The following is a 19,898-nucleotide window of genomic DNA, read 5'->3' on the forward strand; positions in this document are numbered from 1 at the left end:
CTATGCCACTTTAGTTGAAAAACATTGGGGTAATATTTTTAAATTACCGATTTTCTTTCATTAAACAATCTACATTCAGACTTTGAAAAACTTAAGTTACTAGGAGGCTTTATCCATGCAAATTCTTATTTTCTGAATTAAAAAATAATGTTATGATACTTGTTTCTTCTCTAGCTGTGTAAAAATGTGTTCAGGCTTAGCAGCTTTCTATATTAATTGAAAGATTTTGAGGATTGAGAATTACTCAAAAAAGTCTAGGAAGTTTAAGCAAAATCTGTTCAGGCTGAAGTTGGCTGCCAATCTCTAAATTCAAAAGTCATAGAAAAATGTTTTAAAAATCCTTGATAATATTAGTTTTTCATATAGTAAGACTTTTTACTAATGTTAAAAAAGCATGTTTGAAAAATTAAGCATTTTTTAAGTAACACAGCATCTATGTTACTCTTGGGTACCAGTCTTTTTAGGTACTGTGATGCTGTGAGCTTTGGAAGAATTCTATTATATAACTGTTTTCTGGCAAAATTAAGAAATAAAGCCCAAAGCAAAAAACCACTTCCATTTGAGAATCATTCAAATGAATTGTTTTCAGTGTAATTGTCTGTATTTTAGTATGCAAGAATATTCTTTTGTCATTTACTGTATTTTGATAGGTAGAATTTAAGTGTAAGAAATACAAATGCTTCTGTGATGGATGAAAAAATCAAGTCTTCGTCCCTAAAGATTTTGCGTTTATTTATGAAGGTACTTGTTTAGATGGAGAACATGATCATTAATCACTCAGTAAATCAGTAATCTTAAAAACCAACCAAACAAACAAAAAAAACCCAAACAAAGAAAAAATGCACTCACGAAACAACCAAACAACCAAACCCTAGAGAGCCCTAAGTCCCCGTTCAGTGTTCAAGATGAAAATTTCTCATTTGAAGCCTACTACTTAAGGGGAGGGTATTACCTCAATATCCTGTATTCCGAGTTCCTAGGTTCTTTAGTAGGTTCAAGACAGAGTTATTTATTTCCTGCAAGAGGAATATATCCCAGTTCAGTTTTGCTGTATAAGAGAAGATTAAACTTTTTGTTTTTCTCATAGTAATCCTTAGGTATAAAATTTGAAAAATACTTTAGTGCATATCTTTTATACACTGACAGTGGATTTTTAAATGTGTGGAGGTATAAAGAACAACAGGTCTGTTTTAAGTATAACAAACTTTGTCTCCTGGTGTTTTAAGTGTATTTTTAAAATACCATTCTCCTGGACTGCATCTTGATAGCTTTTCTTTTTCTTAATTTGCAGTGACGGAAGCAGCAACTTTGTTCGCAGGTGGTGAAAGCTGGCATTTAGCAGTTCAATTCCATCTTGAGTGTGCCTATACATTTTTGCATTACTATGAGTATAGCAAAGCTAAACAGTGTTTTAATACAGCTAAGGACATAACGAAACTGCAGATTAATCTGACAGGTAAGTTTTGCTTGTACAGTCTATGACAGTGATTGGTTGGAACAAACTAACCTATGATTTGTTGGGGTTTTTTATGTATCCAAGTAAAAAAGAACTATGTTTTGAAAAACATCGACTGTTAACTGGTAGGACTTATTTGTCTTCTAAGAATTAGCATTGCTGGAAAAGGGAAGAGAAATACACCATCTGGTTACAGTGTCATCCCTAATATGGATATCTGAGCAGCTATAGTATTGTGATCCTTCCTTCTTGTGTTTCATATCAAATTTTAGGTCCAATTGTCTTGGTTATGGGACTCCTAAAACTAGTTCTTTTCATGATGAATATTTTTTTTTATTTGGAGACACTTATAAAGAAGTCTGCATGATGCTTTGATGCAGTTTTTCAACTTTTATGCCACTAGCCTAGATCTACTCTATGTAAATAGCATTTAGAAGTCACTTCCAGGACTGTTGTTATCATAGGAAATAACTAGAAAAGTCAAATTTCTGAAGAACAGAAATATCAAGGATTCAATCACTGTGGAGACTTGATAATTATCCTTTCAAAACCTGTTCTTTGAAATCAGGCAGATCAGATTGCTGCACCTGTAACTTAATTTAAAATTACATGTATAAGTATGGGACTGTTTGGTCTAGCTGGTCCTGCTAGGTAATCCACATGACATAAAATGCATATTCTTCTGTGTGAGAACTTTTGATTGGTCCTGAGTAGAAATGCAAAAACCTTTAAATAGTTTTTTTCTATAGAGTTATGAGTGGATAGGACTAAAGAACTGAAACTTGCAGCCTCCTTACCTATTACACCTCTGCATGTCACAAGGCCGTTTCTTTATACTTAGATTGGAACTGCAGCTACCCCTGCTTATCCTGAGTCAGTTTAATAATTTTAATTAAAAACAAAAACCAAAACCGAACACAGACAACTTCAGTGGAACTCCATGCTCATTTTTTCAAAGGTTTTAAAGGTTTTCATTAAAAATATCTGTAATGAAAATCTTGTTACATAATGTTTTTGCAAAACTGTGAATTGATTATATTCAATGGTATCTGCTTAAAACTTAGGAGGAATTTCCTATGTCACTTGCTTTAAAGAATTCCATGCATTTCAACTGATCCTACCTCTTCCTATGTGCAACATATACCATGTTTGTGATGTGTTTCATGTGTGGCATGTACTGCAAACTTGATATTATAAGGTGGTTTTGTTTAAAATTAACCTGAATTTTTCTTGTGTTTTTATTAAAAATATCAGTGCCTATGATGATACTCAAGCTATAAAAATTTAATTAACTAATAACAAGTAAAATCAAAGTGGCAGGTGGCTATTCACTGGTATTCCTCAACTTACAACTATATGTTGAGCTTTTTTCCCTTTAAAGCAGATCTTTAGATTTTAGATTAATAATTTCCTTAAATCTAATGTAGAAAAAACCCTGTTGTTTGGAGTGGGGGAAAACAAAGTTTGGATGCATTGAAATGATGTGTATTTTTGATTAATTTACCAAGAGGTTATGCTAGTCCCAGAGAGAGATTGTGGTGATGTAGTCCCTTGGAAAAATGTTGTGAAACTCCTGAAGTTCTGTGATCTATCTCCATAAATCTATTAGAATAGTTATGAAGGATGTCTAACCTGAAGGCAGATGAACTGAAGTGAACATGTGGGGATTGTTGGCATTCTAGACAAATTCATTTGACATGCATGTTTTGGCTAAACAGAAGGAATGTTACATCATCAAAAAAGACTTTGCTTTAATGTAAAAATTCAACCTCTAGCAAAGACATTTTTAAGGCTTTTGGAAGGAATTTCCTTTTTAGGAAGGTATTTTAAGAGGTTTTTATTCTTTGATGGGTGTATCCTTACTAGTTGAACATTTTATTATGGCATGGAAATTTATGCTGTTCTTAAAGAGAGAGTTTAGAACCAATATTTTCCAAAGTTATTTTAGAAATGTTTGAATAAATCATACTTGTTTTGGCTTGTGTACTTTTAAAAGTCTCATTAATCCAGGTTTGTGCTGTATTCATCAGTTACTAAAAAGCATTCTTACGTCCCTCACTATGAGTCACAACCATCAGTAACTCCACAAAACAATTTCCAGCAAAATAGAAGGCTGTGTTTTTTGCCTTTTGTAAATTTACTAAGATGAAGGTTCATAATCCAAAATAAATTTAAGATCAGCAGATCTGAAGGATTAATAATGCTGAACTGAGATCTGCATATTGTCTGCTTATTGTTTTCATACCCAGTAATGCATCCCTGGGAACTTTTAATACGGAACAGAAAGTAAAGTGTCTGTGTAGATTCCTCCATTCTGTGAGAATTTATGGTGGTATAAAGCAAGCAAATTTTTCCCCAGCTTAAACACATGTGATATATATTTTCCAAATAAAAATGACTAGGTTTTATCTCTCTAATAGCAAGGAATTCTTTGCTTGAAACAATAGAGTGGGAAGGGTGTGCATCTCAGAACATAAACAAATCAGTTTCTGGGTGGTAGCAAGTAAATTTATCAATAACTAGAATAGCTTTGCAAGTGTTTTATCCAGCTGTTTAAATGGTAAGACATAATAGGCAGTGAATTACAGTATATGACTTTCAGGCTTGTTAAAATTGAGAATTGAGTGCTACTGTGTAAAAGTAGTATGAATTGTTATCCAGTGTTTCGCTCTGTGTGTGTGTCTTTTCTCTGTAGTTTGCCTTGTGATTTTTAAGGTGATATTTTTCTTTTTCTTCATAAACTTTTAACACAGGGCTTCTACATTAAAAGGGATGATTGGCAGAGAAGGATAAATCAGTTTAATTTCTGGTTTCCCTGCTGCTGTCTTTCCACCTCCAGGAAGAAAAGAGGGTGACTGCTATTTCAGTGCATGTGCCGGGTGATTCTTACTGACAGCAGCTTCATCCTCAGGCCTTTGTTACACAAGCAGTCAATCATCTTTACTTCAAAGATTATTTTTTTTTGTCCTGCAAAATTTACTAAATGATTATGAAATTAAGAACTTGATCTTAATTGGTCCTGCAAAAGCAAGTGTATCAGCATTCAGTCCTCTGTTTCTGTTACTTGACTTTCACAGTTCACAGTATCTGAGCATTGTATCATACTAATACAGGTTCCTAACAGAGGAAGAACAGACATGTTTTTCTTTTCAGTTTGGTATAAATGTTAATTGCCACCTTAAAAACTAGTAAAAGTTGTCTGAGAGTCAAATAAAGAACTGAAGAAAGAACACTGAGAGGAATTTCATATTTTGCATTCTGAATATTGGTTAGTTCAGTAGACAGCCTTCATTGGTTTGCTGTTTCACTCTCCCATGTTATTTTTACAGTGGTTTATGTGCTGTATTATGATAATGTCATGTCTGTAATCGCTCTTCATAGACCTAAGTCTTCAAATGAAGACATGAAATATTTTAAATGATGGCCTGTAAGATAGTATGGGGTTTTTATTTGCTTAAATGTCTCCAGTATGTGATTAACTTTTAGCAGACAACTTGAACAACTGTTTGTGATTTATTGCTAAGAAATAAAAAGGGAACTATTAAAATTTGATGAATGAGTTTTTAAGAGACGATATGTGAGTTATGGGGAATTTACCTAAAAGTAGCTTTGCAAGACCTATCTAGCTGTGCTTGTATCTTTGTAATATGTGTTACTTTGTATGTCACAGCTAGCAGTGAGGACACATGTAGTTCACTGCAAACAAATTGAGCAGAGTTAAACCACTGCTAAATTTTGTACGTTAATTCTGAATGCATTTCTCTTTATTTTGCTGTTCTCAGAACAACTTTCTAGTACGTGATGGGATTGCTGTTTTTTAGTGTTCTTTAATATAATCTTATATTAATTTTCTGTAGGTGCTTTGGGGAAGAGAACACGATTTCAGGAAAAATATGTTGCACAGCTTATTTTGGATGTCCAAAGAACAGATAAATTTCTCCTTCCTCACAGTGAACTAAGTCCGGCTCCAACACCTCTAGAAAACTTAACAATGGTATGTATATGAGAAGAATGGTTTTAATTTCTTAATATGAAAATGCTCTGAAGCTTTTCTTAGTTGTCTGCAAGGGAAAAGTTTGTGGTGCCTAGGAGAAACTTATGATTTCTGACAGTTTTTAGAAGAAAATGTGGGGCAGTTGTTTGCCTAATATTAAAGGACATGGGGTAAAAAAACATGCAACTGTCTGCAAGACAGGTGTGGCTACTCCACTAAAAGCATGTTTGCAGATGTGATCTTCTACAGTTTATGTATTAATTATAGTGCCTAAGAAAGATGGAGTTAGGAAAACAGGCAAGATATTTTCAAAATAGCCTGCAAGGCATCACAGAAATGCACGTATTTGTTTAGTAATGACAGACATGTTTAGTAACAGTGTGAAGGTAAGAAATTGGTCTAGGTATTCCTACTGGCATGGATTATGTGACTTGGCCTTACTAGTCTTAAGGGTATGCATGATGACTTGAATTATAAATTGCTCAACAACCACTGAATTTTTTTGGGATGGCATTTTTCCTTCATGAGCAGAAGTTGTGGTCGGGATTAAAGTTACTTGTGTTTGCTAAAGAAGCCAGAGATAAATTGAGGCATTATGATCCAAGATTTATCCTTTAGGTTGAAGAGCCTTTACAAAAAAAAGGTTATGCCTTGATAGACTTCAGGTTAAGCAGGGATCTTAAGCAAAAGAATTTGAAAGTAATTATCTACTTCTAAATTGAATGCACAAATATCTTGGGGGGCTATCCTAGCTTTTTCCGTTTGTCCATTACTGTGTCCTTACTGTTTTATTCGATTTGATGAAAAGAGATGGACTGCATATATGTCACAACTTGTGCTTGTGATAGAACTATGTGTAATAACCCATTTAAGGATAGTGAGAGCTCAGGGGAGGCCACTTGGGTGAGTGTCAGACTTAGTTGTAGACTTAAAGTACAACTTTACCTAGAACTAAATTATAGGATGCATCGTTCTCAAAGAGTCTAAAACTGGGGTATTGTATGACTATTTTTTCCAGTTATTCACAACTTTCTGAAGAATTTGTGCTTGTAGTCTGTATCTGATACGGACTTTAGTTTGGAATAAAATAATGACATTGTTTCAATAAAAATGGTGACACTGTTTTAGTCTGTAGGTATAACCTGGAATAAAATGTATTATTCTTGCTAATAAAATATTATATTCACATGTCCTTTCAGTGACAGACCCAAAAGTTTAACGGAAAGAGAAAGAAAATTTCAGGTATCTACTCTTTCGGAAAAGTAAAAATGTGGTGCTAGAAAGTAATTGAAAGGTTTTGGCTACAGGGAGGGAGTTAGATTTTATGCAACAGTGTCATATAATTCTGTCATAAGTTACTTGGGCTGCCCATTAAGGAAAGTTAGGCCTTCTGTTCCCACAGTCTACTTCAGAAAAAAAAAACCAAAACAGAACCTTCTACAATTTGTGTATATCAGAAATTCTAGAAAATAATATTAGTAGAAACATGTACTGCTTTGAGGAAAACCTGAGGTATTTGAAGTTCAGATGTTTTATTAACACTGTTTGCAAATGTTCTGTCAGTCTTGACTAAGCAAACTCTCCAATTCATCCATGTGTTGAATTACCAATTAAAGATTTGGGGTTTTTTTTCCTCTTTCTCTAGCATGTTTCTATTGATAATGTAGTATCAAAATATAACTTATTAATGCAGTTTTTCAATGTTAACTGTAACAGTGAGTCCTGGTGTTTCTTTTGCCAGTCTGGTGTCAAATTTGTCAGCCTTGATTGTTATCTCAAAGTTCTTTTAGCTAAAATTGGAGTTAATGCTATTTTCCATCTGCCAGAAAATACAAACATCATCACTGTCTAAGCTTAGGGCAGATGATTGATGTAACTTGTATATTTTTAAAGGTTTGGCAAATGCATAGAAGCTAAGTCTTGAGAGGTGCTGAGAATCTCCATAGAATTAACACATGCATATAGAAAGCTAAAAGGCCTTTTACCATGCTGCAAAATTACTATAGGGAAATTTTCTTCCCCTCTCCAGTGTTCTTATTTTACATTTGCAGATAAAAGAAAATACTCTATTTCTCTAAAGACAGGAATTATCCTGGATGAGTGAAAAATTTCCTAAGAGAACTATAAATTCTGCCAGTATGTATAAAGGCCAAGTTGAGACTGGTCACACCTAATTTTCAGCTCCTGTTTTGGAGTGCTTAATTCTGTGGTCTTAAAGTTCTCCCCCCTATTATTGTTCAATAACATGACTGAACAAGTTATTTTGCAATTAAGTGATCAGTAATTTAATACCGTTAAAAATACAACCAAAATAGCAATGTGACCAATTGTTGGACTGGTAGCTGGGCTGCTTTCTGGTCAAGCACTTCCTACTTCCCTCTGGTGCTGAGCAATTATGTTATCTCAGGTGTCACTAGAAGGAAAACTATTTGTATTTCAAAATAAATACTTGAGGTTGTAAATTCAAAGCTCTGCTCACAGGTTAGTTTCTGTGAAACGAAAATCTCAGGTTTGAGGTGATGCATAAGAAGTCTTGATAGGAAATAGTATGATAAAATAGCTTGATCAGTTTTAAAAAATTCAGAGCAATTTTATGTTTTGGTTAAAAGAGGATTTTTATTTTTTTTAAATCTAGGAATGGAAATCGTGCTTTAAAACTCTGGCATACCATTGCTGTATGTTTGAGCTCATCAATATTCATAGTGAAGTTAAAGCAATTAGTGTTGTTTATACAGGCTAGATTTTTAAAGATTATATAGACCAGAGCTGAAAAAAATTAATCGCCTTATAAATTAAATTGTAATTTATAATGCATCTAATGAATTGGTATCATTATACTAGCATAGTGCTCTTTCTAAAATAATTTTCATCTGGAAGTGGTAGATAATCCTTATATATGCTAATATAGTAAGAGAAGAAAATGACGGTACAAAATATGCTTTTAAGAGTGGGAATGTCTTCATAATCCCCTTAAAATAAAATAAACTTATTTTCTTCACATTCTCTACTAAATCACTGTTTAGTTTCATTTATATAGTAGTGGAATACTGGTGATGAATGTATTCTTGTTCGCTTTTTGTTCTTCTGTGGGCCCTCATTTTGACCTTGCTAATGGAAGATATTAATTGGAAACAGTTGCTACTAGGACATTGAAGGGAAATTAATAGGAAGCTTGAAAAACTGTTAATATAAATGCATTTTCTGTTTTTACTAGGTTATAAAAACTACTACTGATAGCTAAAAACCAGTAGTACAATAATTGGTTTAAAGACTGATGTTTTTTGTTTTGGGGTATTTTTCAAGCTACCTCCTTCTTGCTTTCAGCCAAAGGAATCTTATAAATTCTATGAACACAGTAATTTACACTTTTCAGCCACAGATTATATTACTTTCTTCTTTAAGTTAAATGACAGACAGTGAACTTCAGGTAGTGTGCTTAGTTTGTGAAAGTTAAACTGAATACTCTTTGAACAACTTGTTCCAGAAGAAATCTGATGGGAAGTCACAAGTACTTGTCCAGGAGCAAACTTTTTCAGAATACCCGTTCTTGCCTTTACCAGGACAAAGTATTTGGAGGTGCTGGCTCAGTGGGTTTTTTTCAATGCATGTTTCTTGAAGTTGCAAAACTTCTTTAAAAAATCACAAAGAAACATGAGGAGCACCACTTCCCTGAGTAAGGAATTTAACTGTGCTGGCAGGTGTGCTTTACGTAGCTGCAATTTGCTTATACTCAAAAAGAAATCCATACATTCCTAGAGGTCCATGGTGACTAACCTGAGAACCTGCATGTTAGGAAAGCATTTAACATTAATCTCTTTCAGGTTGTCTGTGTACATATATATAGGTGTATATGAAAAATAGGAGGAAGTTGTTGATAATACTGTAAGCAACAATTTGAAAAGCAGAAATCCCCTTCGGCCCTTATTTAAGTAGAAAATCAATATTCAGGTAACCTTGTGGCATGGTTTGAGCCCAGAGGTCAACTGAGTACCATGCAGCCGTTCACTCACTGCTTCTCTCCCAGTGTTGGGAAGGCGAAAATGAATCAGAAGGCTCAGGAATTGAGATGAGGGCAGGGAGGGATGGCTCACCCTTTATGGTCACAGGCAAAAGACAGGCTCATCAAGGAAAGAAAAAAGGACATCACTTTAATTCAAAGCACTAAGGTTAACAACACTTAATAGACAGAATGGGACAGTGAAAAGAGTTACCATATCTTAAAAACACCTCCCCCCACCCCTCCCTTCTTCCCGCACTCAGCTTTGTTCCCAACATCTCCACCTCCTCTCCCAGCGGCACAGGGGCAGGGGATGTGGGGTGCAGTCAGTCCACCGCTTCTTCCTGCAAATGGGGGAAAGACTCTTCTGCATTCTTCCCGCCGCTCCATGTGGCATCCCTCTCATGGGACACAGTCCTTCACAAACTTTCCCCATCATGAGTCATCCCCATGGGAGGCATTCTTCTTGAGGTGCTCTGGCATGGGTCACCTTCACATATTGCAGTCCTCGCAGCACCAAACTACAACAGTGGGGGCTGCTTCTTCCCACAGAGTCCAGGGGCTCCTCCACAGGCGACTCTGCACGTCTGGTAGCCTCCATGGTGGCAGTGGAGTGGCCCTGTCACCTCCACAAGACACAGGGGGGCTCTCTTCTCTGGCGTACCTTACTCTTTCCTCCACCTTCCTTCCACTGACCTTGGTGTTCACATAGGGGTACTTCTTGTAACTCATCCTCAAAGTCCCGAGCCCCTCTCAGCTTTCCCTTCTTAAATACATTATCACAGATGCATGGCTACTCTCACTAATTGGCTCGGCCTTGGCCAGAGGTGGGTCCAACTTGGAGATGGGGAAGCTTTTGAGAAGCTTCTCACAGGAGGCCACCACTGTAGCCCCCCTTCCCTGCCACCAAAAACCCTGCCATACAAACCCAGCACATCTTGAAGTTGCTCTGAATGCTGTTCCTGTTGCATGACAATCAATATCATTGTAGCAAAAATGGTTTGGAAGATATTTCCTTCTAATGGCTTTGTCAGTTATTCTATCATAATCATAGTAAATTACTGTCCATTATGTTTTCTTATGTTAGTATTATCCTTTTTCAGACAAGTCTATCTTTTTTTCATATTTGGAAGGCATAAATTTCTCTGCAACAGTTTCTATCTATTTTAAATTCTTTTTTCTCCCCCAACAGAATTGTGATTTGAATGATGATACAGTGCTTAATGAGATCAAATTAGCAGATGCTGATCAGTACCAGGTACCTGATTTGTGTGCAGAAGAGCTTGCTGTAATCCTTGGAGTATGGTAAGTTAGTTCATCATTACTTAAAAAAAAATACTGAATCATTGTGGTAATGAAGTGGTGAGTTGGTGGGACCTTTTTTCCTTCCTTATCATATAGTCTGGCTAAAATGCTAAAAGGTTTGCATTATAGGTGGATAGCATTTTCAGATATCTGAGTGAACTTTAGTGTCCAGTTCAGAATTTCAGCAATGTTTCATTAACTGTATTGTTCTCTAATCCTAGAAAATCTCCCTGTTCTTTGTGCCTCAGATTAATCATGTTTCAAATGTCAAGTATCATTAGCTACCATATGGTGATGACAGACACTCTGGTAAATTTTGAAAACATGTTTCAGAGTCTGCAATGGTCAGCTTCCTACAAGGATCAGCCACGTCTTTCAAGAAAAACGCTCCTCTGCTGTTCAGTGCAGCGGGAATACTTGTATAAATTCAGAGCATCCATTGCTAGTTAAAAGCTATAGTACAAAGTCCTCATGGTTTTGCGCCTGTTTGTATTTTTTTCTTTTCCTGGCTTTCAGACATTATATGCTACATGGGTTTTGGAAATGACACAGAAGAAAGAAAAGCAGCTTGAGATTTGGGGATGATGAACCAGTTGCTAATCAATGTCCTCATTTTCTAATAAAGAAATACTTTTTTCTATGATGTAGTAGTCATTTAGGCAGTGACAGTTATCACACAATTTTTTGTGTGATTTGTTTCAGAAATATTAGTACGTTAAAGTAAAAATGGTGACTTTGATGTACTATTCATCGTTCATGCCACTGAAGGCACTTTTCTGATCAGTGAGCTGTAAAATGATGGAATCTGTAGTACTGCTGAAATATCTTGCCCAAGCCAGGAGGAGGCCAGGAGCCGAACAGTGAGTGAATCCTAGTTCCCAAGTCTCAGACCGATGTTTCCTCTGCAAGGGCACATAAATGTTATAAGATCTATCTTTTTGATAGTGTGACAACAGTAAAAGGCTGACTAAAGGTTAGAGAGACAAATTAATGGCATGAGCAGACTCAGCATTTAGCAGTAGTTCCTCTGTGGTGTGGGGCTTTTTGCTGCTTTTGTAGCACAGTTTATAGTATTTCTCTCCCTACTTGCCAAAATTTTCAGTTATTTTTCCCCTTCTTGTGCAGAAGTGCACATAAAGTGCAATGGAAATTGTTAGTGGAGAGAAGATTGTTTCCCTTCATATACCTGTTTCACAGACTGCAGCTTTTTTGAAGGGCCAGACACTTGTTTAGCTATATAGTTGAAGTCAAATGTGAAGTTGTACGTCTGTGGTTTCAGGTATGCCCTTTAACCAATCAGCCCATCCACTGTAATCAGGAATTCACAAGTGGAGTGTGTACTCTGGCTTCATTTTTTCTTTATTCTCCAAGTCTTCAACTTGTTTTCTTTTCAAGGCCACATTGATCCAGTTTGAGGACAAAGGACTGAACACTGAGTTGTTCTGCTGATTAAGGATACCAATTAAACTCAGACACCAGAGTGAAAAGAGCAGGCGTATTTTACTAGTGATAACAGTGTAATACAGAAAACACGCAGTAAGAAAAAGCATAATAGTGCACTTAAAGCAGCAAACAGTAAAAAACAAGGTAATGCATCAAATCATTACTACACGAGAGAGAGAATGGAGATTAAGAAAAATACATCACCAATTGCATATATTACCAACACCCAGAGCCGCAGTGGCTGCGCAGCCCCGGTTACAGAGAGGGTTTGCAGAGCCTGTCCCCCTACGCAGTGCCTCCACCCATAGGTGAGGCTGCCAAAGTCCCTGCAAACGGGCCCAGCCTTATATACCAGAGATCGACAGGCCAGAAGAGCTGGCACCTTTGTTTTGAGCGGAAAACTTCTGGTTTCATCCTCCTGTTGGATTCCATCCAAAGCCTGGCCAGGGCTCAGGGGGGGGAACCAAGGGAGTTTCTAACAAGGCCGATACTTGGGTTCTCAGCCTTGAACAAGGCTGAACAAGGGAAGCTGGATACATTCTCTCCTCACTACTGATTATATTTTGTCTAAGCTGCCTCTTTCACTAGTGAGTTTACATACTTTGTTGATGACTGCAGACTAAGGTAGCAGCTTCGGCTTGGGGCCTGTTGTTCAGGCTTCAGTACTTCAATGCTTTAGCACTTTTTACATCAGCATAAGTGCGTTGTTATAACTTAGTATAATACCTACTAGCACAATGGTTATAAAATATACAGGATTCATCTATAGGTCAACTCTGGCTTGGGCCAGTTGACCAAGCCTTAGCACTTCATGAGTTGACACGTATTCTTGGCTCAATCACTTTTAGTCTTTCACACTGACTCAAGTTAAGGCAAAGCCTTCCCCTTCTTGAAAAGATTTTCATGCACGCTTCATTTTTTTGAACACATATTGTCTTATATACAGATTATATTATCCTTCCTGCTTTTACCCTTGTGAAGGAAATTTTAATTTGCCTCTTGGTCTTTCTTCTTTTTCCCTGTTTTTTAATGAAAGGGTAGAATTTGAATTTTACATTGGTTGGCTGCGCAGTAGATTTCTTGACCACAGTATGTCACTTTGAAACCACCACTGTCATGCTCTGAATAGTGGCTAGAAGTCATCTTTGACTGCCATCTGTATGTGTACATTCTAATCCAAGTGGTATGTGAGTTTGACAGGAATCGAGGCAAGAAGCTCATTTAAGAAACTAAAAACAACCACCAAAAAAAAAAATTAATCAGTGTTGCTTCCCCGTAGGAGTGGTAAATGCCATTCAGTGGGCGGGATAATGTTAAGCGATTGAAACTATTTCAGTCACAGAAGGAGACAGGATTTGATATCCAGCTATGTTGCAGAAGTGTTAGAATGCCAGCTTTGAGAACTGTTCTTCTGAGGGGATTTACGATAGAACCCTTGTGACTGAGTGGAGTTTATGCTTGGATTGCTGGTCATACCCTTGGTTTCTGTATCAGCTATTGGCATATCAATTTGCAAGGAAGCATATATATGTTAAAGAATTTAGTCTTGGCTTTGAAACAAAACATACTTCACTTCTCATTTCCTAGCTATAGGAAATTCTTTGCTTTTCATTAGTGCTTGAGGACTTCAGTTCTGTGGAGTAAAAACCTAATTTCATAATTAATAAGTTGTCTTCAGAATTCCTTTACAGAGCAGTTTATCTAGACTTAGAACAAAGTCTAGCACCACCTTAATGATATTATTGTTGACTGCTGTTGTCAGCACTGTTTTTTCTAATACAAATAAAATTTCAGACACTGACCTGGAAGAAAGGCAGCCTGCAGATTAAGAAAGAGTAAATGTGAGCAAATCTTTTTCTATACGTGTCACTGTGCTTGCTAGTATTTGTTTTACAGCAAATGTCACAGAAATGCCCCTTAATTCAACAAAGATTTTTGAAGCTAAATAAGTTAACTAAAAATCAGCAGCATGCAGAAATGTTTGTGTGTAGTAGAAATCGTTACAACCTTCAGAAACCACTTAATTAGAATTACATAGGTTTCATTTCAAGTAGGTTAAAATTATTACATGGCTAAACAAAGTATTATTACAGTATCAGTACTAACGCTTTCATCTCTTCCTCCCCAATAACATTTTAAGAGGATATAAAATTTTTTTTGAAGTGTTGAAATATCTCACACCAGCTGTCTTTACAAAAACCCAAGCAACCTCTCATGCAGCATGCTTAAGCGAGCTTGTAAATAACATGCATGAGCCTGAATCAATTAGATTTTTTTTTTAAACCTCTTTGTTATACTGATGTAAGGAAAGAACACCTTATTTATCAGTAATCCATTTATATAAAAAAATAGGAATGTACACTTTACTCAGCCAGTTCTCTGTGGCATCTGTAATTTCAGGCAGTTTCCTTTACAGTGTTTGGCTGTTTTATTTCTTCTCTGCAAATTACTTTTCCTCCAAATACTGAGTAGTCTGTGGAAGTAAATCTAGAAGAAAACATTTGCCTAAAAGAAGGTGTAGAGAGAGGAAAAAAACACTCCAGTTTGCCTTGCTTATGCAAAGGTTTCCTGTTCCATCATATCCAGATTTTGTAGTATCTGTATAGGAAGAAAATGTCTAGAGGTGTCTTCAGTTCATCTCACTGCAGGGGTAATTCAACCTCAAGGTATTAAAAGAAACTCATAGGAGTGCAGAAGCATCACTTGGCTAGGACTTTTGATATTTCATATGAAAATAACTAGTCATGATGGTACAAAATTTATTTTCTAGTCAAACCTTAGGACTGTGGACAAACTTTTTGTAGAACCTTGAACCAACATTTCAGAGGCTGATGCAAAAAAGATACTAAAGTTCTTTTCAAAAGATATTTTCTTCTCAAAAATAAAATTAAAATATCTGTAAAAACCGAAGAATAGGACAGTGTATGATTTAAATAATGATGTTAATATAGTATAGATGCCAAAATGCTGAGAATCTGAGAGGAGTATCTTTCCCTTGACACTTAGAAATAGCCAAATTAGATTGCTGTTAAAACAGACAACAGCAACTGTGTGTCAGCAGCTTGAGGAAAAAATCCTTTCTCATCAGTTGATTCACCAGTTTTCAACAACGGAAAGCTTTTAGAAATTAGATACAGCTATAGAAAATTATTGGAAAGTAAGAGAAATGTCCAAGGATCAAATCAGATCAAAACAGTGTGTTATGCTGGAGGTACCTCAGCTCAGCCAAAGACTATGCACCAGTCTTCAGCTGGTAAGGAAAGCATCAGGAAACCTAACTTTTATTATACAGTAATACATTGGATAATAATATATTATACAGTTTACACAGTGAGCTGTAGAAATGTACTTGAAACAACTGCATAAGCACTAAATAGCATTAGGACTAAAGGACTTTTGAACAGAATTACCAAATACTAGCTTTTGAATCAATTGAGTAGTTAAAAAAAACCCAAAAAAACAAAACACCACATGTTGGCAATGCAAACATCATGGGAAATTTGGGTAGGTGTAAAAGCAAAACATTTAGCTACTTCAAATTTGAGAGTCTAATATTAGCTGGTTGTCTGTTCTCAAGTCAATGGAGAAATCAGCATCTGTAGAGTGTGATTCATTTCACTTCAGGCACTTATTTTACAATTAATTGAATCACTCCCTACATTTATCTATATTTTTGTGTGGACTCTGAAGGAAGCATAGCCAGTTAGATAGATTAAAGGCCTTAATTTTACATGGTTAAAACTAGATAAGATGGATCATGTGCTTATTAAGATTATATATATGATTGCACGCTTCTTTATGCTTTATAGCAAGGTCATGCTCTATGGCTTGTATCAGAAGTACAAGGCAATGGCAGATAAAAGCTGTTTTCATCTGTTTTATAAGAGACAGCATTCTCTCTTCCAAGCCGTTGAAATGGAAAGGTTATGACTGTGGAAGGGCAGAGCTTATACATGTTGTCGTATGAAAGTAAAAGCTATGAAATAAAATCTTGGACAGTATTAAAGTTGATGAAAGTTTTTCTGTGAAATACTTTTTGGCACTCTGGCCCATCTTTACAAACATACCATGTAAGTATAAATTATTATTATTTTTGTGAAACAAACCAATTACAGGTGCCAGACAGTATACTGATCTCACTGTGGTTAGTTCATGGGTGTTTAAAATCATTGCTACGAAATATATTGCTGCGCACCAGTACATACAGCTGTGTGAAGAGATTCCGCTGGGGAAATGAACTTCCTGTCTTGCTATTCAGAATGTTCACATAAAAAACATTAGTCACTTGAAATACCTTTGTGAAACTTTGAAAATGCTTGTAAAGTGAACAATTTGTTGGGTTTGGCGCTCTCTCATTCAGAAAATTACACAGCTGGTAAAACTGTGTAGAGATACAGCAGATACTCATCAAAATGCATATGTGGAAAGTCTGACCTATCAATTCTTCATCATCTATCTTATGCTAGTTAACTGTAGTTCTAAGTAGTTACCTGGGAAACTTGCAAATGCAGACAGTGCAAATTCAGGGAGGTAATGTGACAGGAAGTGTAAGCAAACAAAAACTCAGCTGCTGTCTTCATCCATCTAACTTTACACTCTGTCTTCAAGAGTGGCTGTGAGAAGACACCTAAAGATGAGTAATAACAGGGCAAGCATGTGTTGCTCCCTTCTCCCTAATACTTTCCCAGCCTCTCCCCCAGTGATTTCCTGAGCCTGAATCTGGCTTGTTTTCATGGTAGCTGTCAGTGGATCTCTCATATATTTGTTGTCTTCTGTTGAGCCCATGAAAATTTCTTGGGTTGGTAGTATCCTTTGGCAAAGGTGTCTGTTTACATATTTTGTGTCTCCTGTTCAAAAAAACCCTCCTCCAGATAGTTTTGGTTGTCAGTAGCTTCATTTAGTGACTCTCTTTTTTCCTAACAGTTTTTAAAACCTCTACAATGTCCCTCTTTGGTTAGTCCTAGCCTAATCAACATTCCTTTTGGAGAAGTTGTTACGTTTATGTAAGCATAAAACATCATTATTCATCATCATAAAAAACCAGTTCTATCTGTCTGATTCTGACATTTTTTCAATACTGAATTACTGCTTTTGAAATGAAAGGTGCACAACAGAACATACTATTCATGGGTGGACAAACAAAGGCTCTATGTCATATTTTGTGTAGGCTTTATGTTATTGATTTGTATACTCCATGTAGTATGCCCTTGCGCATTATTCTGTATTACTTTCCTAATTAATTACTCAGTTTTCTATTTGTCTTTTTAACAGCTGCTTTGTACTGAGCTCGTGTTTTTGCGCAGCTGCAGTGCTAAAAAGTTGCTCCTGAATAGAAATGGTCAGATTGGAGCCTAAAATATTTTGTGAAACTATGACTGTTTCCTATTGTGCATTGCTTGGCATTTTTATTTTATTATCCTTTTGCTCTATGCTGTAAGGTCTTTCTGCAGCTCCGTATTGTCTATTCACATCCTCACCTCAAAGAATGTTGTATCATTTGCAAGTTTTCTCACCTCATTATACATTTTCCTATTCCAGTTTATTAATATTACAGCATACAGATCGCAGCACAAAATCTATGTAGGATTACAATGGTGACCTTCTCCATTGGAATGGCTATTTCTCTCATACCATTTCCTATCTTTTAATCAGTTATTGACATTTGCCAAGACATTTTCTTTTATCTCATGAATGCTCTTTGAAAGTCTGTCTTGGTGAGGGACTTCTGAACAAACCTTAGAGGGATCCAAGCTGATTTCATCAACCAGCTTATGTGTATCATCATGCTAGTTAAACTTTCCAAAAGCCCCCAACAGGTTTGTAATGCAGGATTATTTTTTTTTCTGATAGCCTGACTGACTCTCCGCATACACATTGTATTTGTCCAGATATTTCTAGGTCTTCTGCTCATTATATAGTCTCTCCTTAACCTGCAACAGGTATTATGCTTACAAGCAGTAGTTACACTGGTCCCGTGGCACCACTTTTAAAGGCTGTCATAATTTTTGCTGCCCTCTTGTCTTCAGGCACTGAGGAAGTTTTAAATGAGGACTTACATGCTGCTTATAGTGTCTCAGCTATTTCATCCCAAAACTCACTCTAAACATTTTATTCTGAATACTGTTTGGTCCTGTTAACTTTTTAGTGTGTAACCTCTTTTGCAGTTTCTTAATTTATGAAAGATTCTTCTCTCCTGTAATTCTCTCCCTTACCCAAACAGCCTCTTTTGTGGCAATTTTACTATGTTCTTCTACAATAAATGCTAATGCAATGAATTTATATAGCTTCTCTGCAGTGGCTTTTATACCAGGGCTGTCATTTGATCTTATAGACTCCCACAATTCTTCATGCTATATTGGAGGAAGGATTTAGTACTGGTCTTGGTTGCTCCTTAAACATTTTTTTTAACTCCTTAATTATATTTTTAGAGATATCTCATTATTATTTAATACTCCAGAGTTTTTTGAACCTTTCTGTATACTGCATTTTAATACAACTTCAGCTATTTGAAGAACACTGATTTATTTTTAATAGTCTTTAACAACATTCATTAACGTTTGTCAACTTTCTAAATCAGTTCTTAAAACAGAAATGTTTAGTCATAATCCAAAAAGTAATACTTTGGAATGATTGCTATTAATTCCACTGTTACAAAGATTATAAGTTTATTAAGTCTCAAACTATATAAATAGTTAAACTGGATGCCTTATCCATTGGGCTGCCAATGTAGAGCTGATGAATCAGATTAAATAACTGGTTGTAAATTGGAAGCTATTGGCAATAAGCTTTTGCTGATTTACCAGAAAATACTTTTCTTTGCTGCGGAGTAGATCTTACTCTAAGGCTCTGTTTTATCTGTGTAACAAATGTCTGTTTCTATTGGGTTTTTTTCCCCTTCTTTTTCATTCAGCTCCCTAAGATAGGATTCAAGAATGGACAGAAAATACCTTGCAAAGCTGAATGATGTGAGGATTAGTGACTTCTGTTCATATTGTTAGGAAAAGATGTCTGATCATAGATCCTACAGAAACAGATCCCGAATTCCAATCTGATTTCAGCTCCTGAAATTCTTTGGGGTGAACTACTTAACCTGTCCTTGAAATCAGAACAAATACAGGCATAGAAGTGAAATGTTTGTAAAGTACTCTGACAAGAGTTGATGCAGTCATTAAAAATGCTGAAAACCAAGCTACAATTCTACTCTAGATTTGGATTCAGATTATTTTAAAATATAGCTTTAAATTTTATTTGATTTAGTATAGAAAAACTGTAAAGCAATTTCATTTTTCTCCTCTCTTTCAGGGTTTGTATTACTGTACTTATGTGTACATGAAACCAGCAGAAATTGTAATTAAAGACCTATTTTAGCACGGCTTTGATTTGGAAGAACTAAATCTGTATGCTTTAAAAGCTGTGGTATATCCATCTCAAATAAGGAGAAGATTAATCCTTTCTGCATGAATCAATATATCTTTAGGATGCTGTAAAATAAGTTCCACTTTTATAAAAATTGATTTATCATGCTTTTCAAAAGTTCTGATCATGTCATCATTCCGTTGCCTAGATTTGAAGTTTTCTTGCTGCTTTTTTTACCGGTTTTTTCCCCCCATAGATAGAGGAGAAACTTGTTATTTTTCCCCTGAAGTCACATTTGTATTAGTGATTAGTATTTAATGACTTCAGTTGACTATCTCAGGCTAAGT

The 19,898-nt window shown here is 35.8% G+C and overlaps 1 protein-coding gene across 1 annotated transcript in view; it reads left to right on the forward strand.

Moving 5' to 3' along the window:
• The window catches only part of TTC27 (tetratricopeptide repeat domain 27), a 137,611-nt gene that overhangs the window by 22,071 nt on the left and 95,642 nt on the right, over positions 1–19,898 (forward strand). Inside the window, exons 6-8 of the mRNA XM_026844603.1 lie at positions 1,292–1,456; positions 5,314–5,450; positions 10,640–10,752. Of these exons, the coding sequence (XP_026700404.1) occupies positions 1,292–1,456; positions 5,314–5,450; positions 10,640–10,752 (415 nt within the window). The remainder of the gene's footprint in view (positions 1–1,291; positions 1,457–5,313; positions 5,451–10,639; positions 10,753–19,898) is intronic.

This window comes from Athene cunicularia, assembly GCF_003259725.1.
Source record: "Athene cunicularia isolate RWA chromosome 3 unlocalized genomic scaffold, athCun1 chr3_part1, whole genome shotgun sequence".
NCBI classification, from domain to species: Eukaryota; Metazoa; Chordata; class Aves; order Strigiformes; family Strigidae; genus Athene; species Athene cunicularia.